The sequence below is a fragment of the Zophobas morio genome, unplaced genomic scaffold (assembly GCF_036711695.1).
Source record: "Zophobas morio isolate AGI-343-1 ecotype UQ-CSIRO unplaced genomic scaffold, CSIRO_AGI_Zmor_V1 ptg000005l, whole genome shotgun sequence".
In the NCBI taxonomy this organism is placed as follows: domain Eukaryota; kingdom Metazoa; phylum Arthropoda; class Insecta; order Coleoptera; family Tenebrionidae; genus Zophobas; species Zophobas morio.
The window spans coordinates 4898349-4909306 of NW_026972110.1; the positions used below are offsets into that span (position 1 = coordinate 4898349).

The following is a 10958-nucleotide window of genomic DNA, read 5'->3' on the forward strand; positions in this document are numbered from 1 at the left end:
ATTAGAAGCCATAGGTCAATTATTGCCTCAAAAATAGCGGACGATTTACGAAAAAGAATACAAGACTTTTCAAAAGTGGAAGAGTGATAAGAATATCTTTGACATTAGTGAAAAGGTGCTTCTATTATTAATAGTCAATAATGATGGAGTTGACACAAATAAAAATTCAATTACTATATCTACACTTACGGTTAAAGTGCTACTTAGCCTTTTATTTTAAGTCGATCCAAGGACTTTTTAACATCTGCTATATAAAAAAAAATATTTGGTCTCACATGAATATTTGACATTTTCTACTTATTTGAAAAGTTGAAAACTACTACCTGGAGAAAAAAATATACTACATTTTACTTAGAGATATCTTAAAATTCATTCGAGTTTTGGAATTGTGGAAATATTCCTTTTTTTGGAAAGGTTACTGTGTTCCTGATTACTATTCACTATACAGTAACATGAAATTTACATTATGTTGTTTAACCACCCAGATCCGGTTTACAAACGCACTTCATGTCGGTAACTTAACAACACAATTAACCGAACACGCGATTAAATTCAATTAATCAAATACTCAGAGTCACGGGTGAATTACACATTAATAAATTCGAATTAGGTAATTAATTCATCTAGTCTAAACCGGCTCTACATGTTTTGTAATCTTACGTTACGTTACAAAAACAACACTGATTAACATTTTTACGGCTCGAAAAAAGTGGATGCACTTATTCCAATTCTTTATGATTATTTCAAATCTATCTTTGGAAATTTTCTATCACGTCGAGTTTTCGAGCTACACGTCATTCAATATTGAAAAATGATCAGTGAAAATAATCATTTTCATTATTTATTAGGATGCAATATTAACCCATTTTCAATGCATAATAACTTAATATGTTTCTAGTAAAAAATACAACAAAGTATTTATCCTTGTTAAGTGATAGATGATTCACTTTACACTAATAAAGTAGATGATTAAAATTGTTTTGATGAATGTCAGTCTCTTGCACTATGAATTTTAGTAAAGAGTTTAGAGTTTTTTCACAAGCAATTTCAGCAAGAATGTCATTAACAAATATTATAAACAGCGAGGGTTCTAAATTAGACCTCTGTGGGATACTAAAAGTAGGGAAAATCGGTCTAAGGGGAAAATTACGATATGTAACAACTTATTGCCTCTTCATAAAGTATGACTGGAATATTTTGGTCAAGAGATATGAACAACCAACTTGTCGTAACTTGTCAAAGCACAAAGAAATTTATGTGTAACTCGTTCGCAACATCTGGAGGCTGTCGAATTATTTTTTAACTCCGCTACGTCTCGTTAAAATAACTATTCATACTCCTCCATTACCTTTGTATTCAGGATAAATAAAATAAAAAGAAATCGGATAAATAAAAAATATATTATTTATTATTCTTTCAAATGCAATCTGAAAAGACAACTTACAAAATAAAATCGTTTTATACAAAATAATGGATTATATACTACTCACTCCTTTGTCATTCTTCAATAACCAAGGCAGGTACAAAGTTTTTAATAATAACAAACTTATCTCTACTGAAATGGTAGGAAAGAAAATTTGTTTAAGAATTGCACAATATTCTAAATAAAAGTGAATATCTTGCAAAATATTAGTCAGATCATATTATTATTACCGTACATCGTTTTTATTATTAAAAAGTACCGAACGATATGGTGTAGGTGTATTTCATATAAAAAGTTTGATGTATAATTTAAAAACACAACGTTTAAGTACACAGTTAGAAATATTTTCGATTTCACCGTTGGAAAACTTGTATATAAATTGCAATATTGTAATAAAATAGTAATTTTTCCACACAATGTTGGTTAATTAAAGAAACATTAAGGGTTGTATAACTTCTACATTTTACCCTCTAAAATTTGGATAAGTTTGTTGACCCATTGACTAATCATCTTCAACGATAAAAGCTGATCGGTACACAACAGAAATACCTCCTCGTTTTAGTACCAAAGATTAGTGCACAGACAAAATGTTTAAATTATTTTTATATCTCTTTATCTGGTTTTGTATTTACACCAAGACTGGGGCAAGGTAAGTTAAAGTCATACATAGGTACATAAGCCAATAGACATATATGTTTATCAAATTCTAGTGACGCATATATTGAGAATTTTAATGATCTTAATGATATCTCTCAGTGGCAAGAACATTCCGATACTGTACAAAATGTGGGTAAATCTAAAGGATCTTTGGTTCTTTTAAAAACTACCACTTTTCAAACAGCTGTACTTTTTACTCTCCTAAATCCTCAACCTTGTGGAGCTGCGTTTGCAGGTGTGAGAAAAGTTGTAAATCTTGATTTAAGCCCTTACAGAAGTATCATACTGAAAGGCAGAGGTCAAGGTTCTTACAACGGCTACAAATTTATTCTTCACGAAAATAAATACAATTATTCATTTTGTCACTTTTTTCAGGTAAGCTCTATAAATCTTTTACTATAAATGTTAATGTTATATGTTAACGCATTTGTAGGTTTCTGGAGATATGAATGAAATAATTCTCAATTTAAAAGAATTCAAACCCTACTACGCAGGTAAAATTATCAATGATCCGAAAGTACATTTAGACCTAACAAAGATCACATCAATTGGAATCCAAGCTTATGGGGGTGTATATTTGCCCATTAAACAGTCAGGAGCTGCTAGTTTGGAAATCGCGTGGATTAAAAAAGCATAACTGTTACAATAATGTACATTATTCATATGTAGTTACTAAATAAAAGAATAATTTATACAAATTTGTTATTTACCTTATTTTCCAAAGGCTGCACACAATACGGTTTTTTAAATTTTTTCTACGCTTTTTGAGGTTAACCTGTTAAAAAGTAGTAACTTTTTTTTATGCTAATCCACTAATCAAAAACGAAAATTACTAACACGAATGTCATTTGTCACCTGTTGAGCTTTTTGACAGTTATAAGATGTTCGAAGAGGGGGTGTGTGTGGAAAGTGTCAAAATCAAAGAATTTTAACCTTTTGTTGCATTGAATTACCCACATTAACACTAAATTACCTTCAGAAAATCAAATTGCAGTGTTTAAGGTTAAACTCGGTTTATCAGTACTTATAGTGTAACCTCCAAAATGCCACCTGTGGATAAAACACCAGATATGTATACAGGATCTTTCGAACTGATTAATTGTCTACATGCTTATTTAAAAGTACCAGTTTTTGAATACCATTCGAAAAATACAGGCCTAACTGTAGTTATAGCAGAGGTAGATGGACCTGTTGTAAATGGTTATTTCTGTTTAGGTATTCAACAAGTAGACGCCTGTGTTCGTTCTCATTTAAGAGGGTTCTTTCTAGCTACTGAAGCATTTGATGATGATGGCCTACCTCATACTCTTGAACACTTAATTTTCTTGGGTAGTGAACAATATCCATATAAGGGCGTTTTAGACTTGTTGGCAAATCGTTGTTTGGCATCAGGCACAAATGCATGGACTGATACTGATCATACATGTTATACAATGGAAACAGCAGGCAGTGAGGGTTTTTTAGCTTTAATGCCAATCTTTTTAGAACATATTTTGTATCCAGTGTTGACTGTAAGTCTGTTTTTCTAATTAATCCATAAACTGTATTCTTGAATATTAGGAGGAAGGTTTTATCACTGAAGTTCATCACATAACACCTGAAGGTGATGATGCTGGTGTAGTGTACTGTGAAATGCAAGGTCGCGAGAACACTGCTGAATCTAGGCTTCATGTTAATTTGGCTAGAGCGATGTATCCCGGGCACTGTGGGTATTCTTCAGAAACTGGTGGTATTATGAAGAACCTCCGAGAATCTACAAGTAATGGCAAAGTTCAAGCTTATCATAAAAAATTCTATAGACCTGAAAACTTGAAAGTTATTATTACTGGGCAGGTAAAACATGAGGATGTTTTTAAAGCTTTAGAACCACTGGAACAGAAGATTATATTGAACGGGGAACGAGGGAAGTTTGAAAGACCTTGGCAGAGTTCTGTGCCCCCATTAACTGAATCAAAGGATTTAATTATTAAGTATCCTACAGATGAAGAGAGTAATGGCGTTTTCTGTATAGGCTGGAGGGGGCCCTCGACTGTCAAAGAACAGTATATGTTAACAGCAGTGTGTATATTCTTGAAGTACCTTACTGAATTTTCAACATATACTTTACCAAAGGAATTTATCGAAATTGATGATCCCTATGCCAGTAACGTAAGTTCTATGTCTTAGTTGCATTAATTTACAAACTTAATTGGTGATCAGAAATGTGGAAATGATTCAGTTAAAGAAATGAGCAATTTTTGACAAAAACTTAACTAATTTTGTTGGACATACAGATTTATTGAACTGAAATTAGTATTGTAGGTTTTCATCAAATGGAAAACGTATTGCATTCACCGATTTTGTAACGTTTTAAAATTTGGTTTGCCATGAAATTTTGAGTGAAAAACTAAATGTTAAATTTTTATATCAGAACAATTGACATTTAAACATTGTTGTAAATCTTATTTATACTAAAGCTTTTAACACATATCACACGAGGCTAGCACCATAAAACAACAAAAAGGAAGTGAAATCTGTATAGATTTTGTAGATCACATGTAAAGTTTATTTTGTTAATAACACATAACTGTGTTATCTTCACTTGTTTTATAGTATGATTTGATAATACTCTGCTCATGTGGTAAGCATGTAGCAAGGGTAATAAGTAGTGCAAATAATGTTACTGAAATAACCTAAAACTTTTTTTATGCAAAGTTATAGTTAAAAGTGAAACACAAACATGGAACCATATATTATTAATATGTGTATGTCTTTATGTTGTTTATGTATGTTAAAATGTATAATAAATCAAAAAGTTGATAACAGCTCGGGAATGTAATCATTCTAATACTCTTCATTGTTGCATATTATTCCACTTATCATTGAGCTTTGTCTTTAACGCACATCGTAACTCCATTTATAAGCAAGTTATTGCACGCTAATCTAGTCTTAGGTATCCGTCGATACATTTTTTTAATAGATATATATATATTATAATGTGGTAGTTTTACATCTCAAATTATTTTAGATTTCGTTTAATTTCTTGGAAAATTCGGAATCTTGTATTTACATAATGTTTGAAGACGTGCCTCTAGCTAAATTAGCTGAGGTTAAATCAAAGTTGCAAAATCTGTTTAAAACGATTGTTGACAAAGAAGATATTAATATGGAACGCATAAAGAGTATAATTAAACGAAATAAACTTGAGCATTTGAGTAATATTGAAAATAATCCCCACAGTACACTGGCTTTTATAACTATTGGACATATGTTGTATGGTAATACTAAAGAAGATGTAAGTCTCAATATTGCTTATTTTTTGGTTATAATCTTAATACTATTTTAGCTTCAACAAAGATTAAATCCTCTGGTTGATTTAGGTAAACTCTTGAAAGAACCTAAATCGTTTTGGGTGTCGCTAATGAATAAGTACTTTGTAAATAACAACTACGTTGCTGTTCAGTGTATTCCAAGTAAGGAAGAACACATTAAGATGGCAGAAGAAGAAGCAACTCGTGTTAAACAGCAAGTAGAACAACTAGGAGAAGAGGGTTTAAAACAAAAAGAGAAAGAGTTAGAAGATGCTGTAAAATTTAATGGAAGAGATCCACCCACTAATATGCTAACTTCACTGCCGATTCCTAGTCTTGAATCCATTAATTTTCATGATATAAAACGATATCGAACTGACCTAAATGATAGACAACAAATTGATTTGTCTAACACGAATGTGTATACTTGTTTTGATCATATAAAGTCTGAGTTTGTCTACGTAAGTGAAGAAGAGTGAACTGAATTTAAAAAAACAAAGATTAGTGGAAGGTTTCATTCTTAAATTTTCCCAGAATTTAGAGTTATAATATAAACAAAATGCACAAAATTGTTTCAATATTTCTAGACTTATTAGGATGTCTGAACTTATTTCTCTATTTATAATCATTTTCACAAGTATTTTACACTACAATTGATTTTAAAATGTGTTTGAAAAGATGTGCTGCTTGAAACTCTTTCAAATCTTAAGTATGAAATCTCATAGCTATTCATGTTTCTTACACGTATTGATTCTGTAGTACATAATTTTAGATATACGCGCTTTTGGATAGCACCTTGGTCCCTCAAGAACTACGTATTTATTTGCCGTTGATGCTGGAATCTTTGTTTGAATCTCCGATCAGAAAAAACGACAAACTTATACCTTATGAAGATGTCATCGAGCAGTTGAACAACGATACAGTGTCATTTAGTTCAAGTCTTGGTTTAGGATCTAAACCTTTGTTTAAGTGTGGGCCGTACTCGCACACAATTTCAGTAATGTTGCAAGTTGAAATAGCAAAATATGAAACTGGTATAGAGTGGCTACGTGATATCTTATATAATACGGTGTTCTCAGTAGATAGACTGAAAATAATAGCAGCTAAAATGAATAATGCAGTAGCCCAAGCTAAAAGATGTGGCCGAGATGTGGTAGCTTACGCCATGCGAGGTCTGCGATATGTACAAAGTAAGGCGTAGAAAATATTTTCTTTGTTGTAAGTTATTTTTATGACCCGTTTTAGATAGCAACATTTATAACAACGGCATCCTTGTTCAAAATAAATTTTTAACAGAAACTAGTGAAATACTTACCAGTGAAAAATCTGCAGAAGTGTTGATCACTTGTGAAAAAATATGGCAAATTCTTGTTGATCCAAAGAACGTTGTATTACATCTAATCGGAAATTTGGACTGTATTCCTGATGCAGTTACACCTTTAAAGAATTTTTTACCTGAGAATGCCACAGCTGCTCAAGAAAGGTATATTTTTCAAAGCCAACTTTCATTAGTTACCACCAAAGTGTTCATAGTATAACGTTAACAGTTGGTGGTATTGGATTTTAAATCAGTTTAATGAGATCTTTTTTTTTTGCAGATTGCATGTAACTCCTGACTTAAAATTACTGAAGTCCCTTGAAGATCAAGATTTAAATGGTTGCGTAATTGGAATGGGTTGTTTAGAATCATCTTTCTTTCATCAAACGGTTGACAGCATTAGTTCATATGAGGATCCAGACTTGCCTGCTTTGATGCTTTATCTGCAGTACTTAATTCAAGCAGAGGTATTAATTTAAAATTAAAACTATTTTGTTATAAAAATTACTGAAACTATGTTTAAGGGCCCCATGTGGCGTCAAATTCGAGGTAAAGGTTACGCTTACGGGTACACGATGATGGTTAAGCCTCATGAAGGTCTTCTGTACCTGGTGTTTTCAAGGGCAACTAATGTTGTTGGTGCTTATATGGAAGCAAAGGATATAATTTTAAATCAAATCAATACTGAGGAATGGGATAACAATTTGATTGATTCAGCAAGAAGTTCTTTAATTTTTGAATTAATAGAAAAAGAGAAAACCATAGGAAGCGTTATTGGGTTGTCAGTTATCTCATATTTTCAAGAAGTTGATTTCACTTACAACAGGTTGGTGTTTCACTTACTTATTTCCCGATTATCATGTTTATTTGTGTTTTTAGGAATCTTTTAAATCTTATCCACAATGTTACTGTCGAAGAATTGAATAAAGTTGGGAAAAAGTATCTGTCAGCACTGTTTGATCCTAAAAGAGTTAAGACTGCAATTGTTTCGGTTCCTGCTAAAGCTGAACAAATTATGGAGGCCTTTAAAAGGTATTTTTTGTCCTTATTAATGTGATTTATTTCTAAAATACCATTTTAGTGTTAACATTGACCTAACTTTGTATCCATCACTGGAAGAAAGTTTCCTGAAGTAAGTTAATACGTAACGATTTTAAATTGTAACTTTATTATCACAAAACTTTATCAATACCCACCTTCATGTCCTAAAATTTGGATGTATTTATTAAATACAAGATTACTAAAGCTTTCTCTTTTTCTAACCCTTCCTTAGACAGTATTTTCTTATGGAAGTTAGTTATTTCAGTTATCACAACGTTCCGTCTTCAGTCTATAAAGTAACTTTTATAAGAAATTAGCAGGGGTGATGCAGGGTTATTAATTATTGTTCCTGAACAGTTCTAGATGCAACCAACAATTCAGATTTCCAACTTTAATGCGTACCGTTATAAATAAATAATAAATTAAATCGCAATTTGCATTCTGTAAAGTAATATTTGTCAAAACTGACCTTTAACATCGCATTGTAACAAAAGTTAATTATATGAATATCTGTTACCGTTCAGAAAAGGGATACGACTTGAGGCAAGTGCAAAAAAAAACGTGTTTACTGGTCGCATATGTTGCACCTATCGACCTTTTTTGCCTTTTTGCGGTTTTGGGTAGAGGTCGACGGATCTCCAGTTTATTTGTTACTTCTCCAGATTCCGGTTTTGTGTGAAAATGCTTATAGAGTAGGAATTTAATAAACATCAGCGGTCAAAGTCAAGTCTTTGGTCACAAACATTAATCGGATCCAAAAGAAACACATATAAATATAAGTAAATATGTCTGTGTAGTCGGAAATATATTCGATAAAAATTTTGTAAGGAAATTTATTTCGTATATGAGCTGTATTCTGACATTAACTTTAACATTTTTCGCTGACGTCATCAATATATTTTTTGGGCCACCATTCTCTAAATATTTGTTTCCGAGCCGAGACCGTAGAAAATAACACCTAACAATTTCATTGGTCCCTTTGTCCCCACCGAGGCGGATCGAATAAGAACGGACGGATAATACGATGATATTTGTGGCACCGACCTCTCTGAATCTAAACAGGTTTACGACGAATTAACCATGCCCCTAGTTTCGACAGTATCGCTAAACAGTGGCGGGGCATTTGACTTAGCATCCGCCATGGGGATGAAACGAACTGAAACTTATGAAAACTAGGTGTTTTTCCAAGATTATCCATCCCAAGATTTACTAAGTTTACAGCTCACCATGTTGAGTTTATAAAAAAAAAACCGACTGTCACTCTGTTGTGTCAAGAAATATGAAATTATTTAATTTTTAATACATAATACATTTACGCGACCCAAAAAATAATATGCATCACTCTGCTGTAACTGATTCTTGCGGATTCGCTAAAGCTACGTGTCCACTTGAGAGTAACCCTAGTTCTGTTTTGGATTTTATATCGTCTTTGTAGTATTAATTTGCAACTCCATATTTCAGAGTTCTATTATTGCAGTTAATTGAGATATTAGGTACTGTACTGAAACATATGTAAACAAACTTTTCGAAGATTGTACTTCGAAGTTTGTTCGTATTATGGAAGTTGCTTATGCGCGCAGATGCAGTTTTGCTTATCCACTTAAGGATAGGCCCGACTCCAGTTGTACGGGCATATTTTGGAAGTATTTCTCGCAAGTGAACAACATAGCTTAATACTTGACCTGGCAAACTCGCTCGTATTCGCAAAAGTTTGGTTTCTGGCCTTGGAATGCAAATAACTATTGTAGCCGACTGCAGCATTAAAATTCTATTACTATAAATATTAAAATCGTTCGTAAGTAACCATATATTATTGCGACAGACCCGTAATGGTGAACCCCAAGGCGCCATAGTTGGAAAAATACCCTTAAATCAAAATGCAAAATACAGAGAGGGCAAATTGTTTATTAAATTCAATAATCTATTTAGGAACTTACTTCCTAGCTGCAAAAATCCTCTCCAGCTTTTAAAAATGAAATCAAATGTCACAAATCGATACAAAATGTAAAGTTGTTTAGACAGAACTTCCCTGGCCTCTAAAGCAAAGATTCTACGAATACTTACTTTTTGCTGTAACCCATGTGAGTTAAAAAAATTGGCCTAAGGTTATTTAGGCAGAATTTCTTCCGTCCCTGAACAGTCCACAAATCCAGCTTCTCCGAAAAATTATGAAATGTGTTGTCCCATCAGGGGATCAAACTCGCGACCTTAGCGTTATTAGCACGACGCTTTGTTGAGCTAATTGGCCATGCTCTGCGTTCCTGTTATATCGTTATAAAATATTATTATCAGTTTGGATTTTTTTGCGAAAATCTGAACGCCAATGTAAACAGTCAAAGTAGATTCATAAACCACATGTACCACAAGAAAACATGAAAGTAACCATTCGTCAAATGAACTCTATTACAATCTTAGCTTACCCTCGGGAAATAAAAACAAGCTATGTTAAGAAAATGTCATACTGTTCATAAGTTTCTCAAAGATTTTGATCGTACAGGACAACATAGCTCCAGGGAACCTGGATTGGACTAATATGTGTCATTTGTTAGGTTGTGCGACGATGATTAACAAGGTTCGTATGAAAACGCATTGCAGTTTATAAGCTTCAGATTAAGATTGGGATTCTCTTTTTAGAAGGTTATTTTTTGATATTGACCTTGATGTACTTTTTTCATTAAGTTGCATTCATTTCACGCGTCAGCCTTTTACTGTCTACCTGGACCAGTACAAACTGACCTTAGTTAAAATCAGCAAAACATGAATCCAGTCCACCTCTGAAACTAACTTCAGCAACCTGTTAAGAGCTAAGAGAATAAGTAAATGAATCAGTATGCCATGGCTATAGAAAAGCTGTGCTAAGCAAGTACATACCTAAGTATCCATAATGATATTGTACTATTTTAAGTACAAATCTTGCTTGAATGCCGGTCATTTTCAAGTTTGCGGTACTTTGCCAAATAATAACAGAACTTCTATTGTTTTGTTTTATTTATTTAAACAGGAAAAAATATACAAAATGTGACAGTGCAAAAATTGTATTTTTTTAACTACATTGTAAAATGTATGAAAAATTAATTTTTTTAATAATTAGTCAAGTTGATTGGACCAGCGTTAAAAAAATTCAAGTTCAACCTTCAGGAAACAAGTTGTTTTGAATAAGTTGATTATTGTTTTATCGTCGAATGTGACGTTTCTTGAAGTACAATGCAGTGGCGGCTCCTCGGGGTGG

General features: G+C 32.6%; 2 protein-coding genes across 2 annotated transcripts; both read left to right on the forward strand.

Annotated features, from left to right (window-relative positions):
• Nucleotides 1-2010: 2010 nt before the first annotated feature.
• Nucleotides 2011-2717, forward strand: LOC135145192 (uncharacterized). Its single transcript, XM_064077307.1, has 3 exons — nucleotides 2011-2072; nucleotides 2134-2455; nucleotides 2514-2717. Exons 1-3 carry the CDS (start codon nucleotides 2011-2013, stop codon nucleotides 2715-2717), a joined length of 588 nt encoding a protein of 195 aa, XP_063933377.1.
• A 217-nt stretch (nucleotides 2718-2934) lies between these two features.
• LOC135122215 (uncharacterized protein C05D11.1-like) lies at nucleotides 2935-7934 on the forward strand. Its single transcript, XM_064046431.1, has 11 exons — nucleotides 2935-3295; nucleotides 3350-3591; nucleotides 3641-4228; nucleotides 5088-5354; nucleotides 5406-5831; nucleotides 6143-6560; nucleotides 6616-6853; nucleotides 6969-7155; nucleotides 7213-7514; nucleotides 7568-7720; nucleotides 7770-7934. The coding sequence occupies exons 1-11, from the start codon at nucleotides 3124-3126 to the stop codon at nucleotides 7822-7824; spliced, it is 3048 nt and encodes a 1015-aa protein (XP_063902501.1). The 5' UTR covers nucleotides 2935-3123; the 3' UTR covers nucleotides 7825-7934.
• Nucleotides 7935-10958: the final 3024 nt, after the last annotated feature.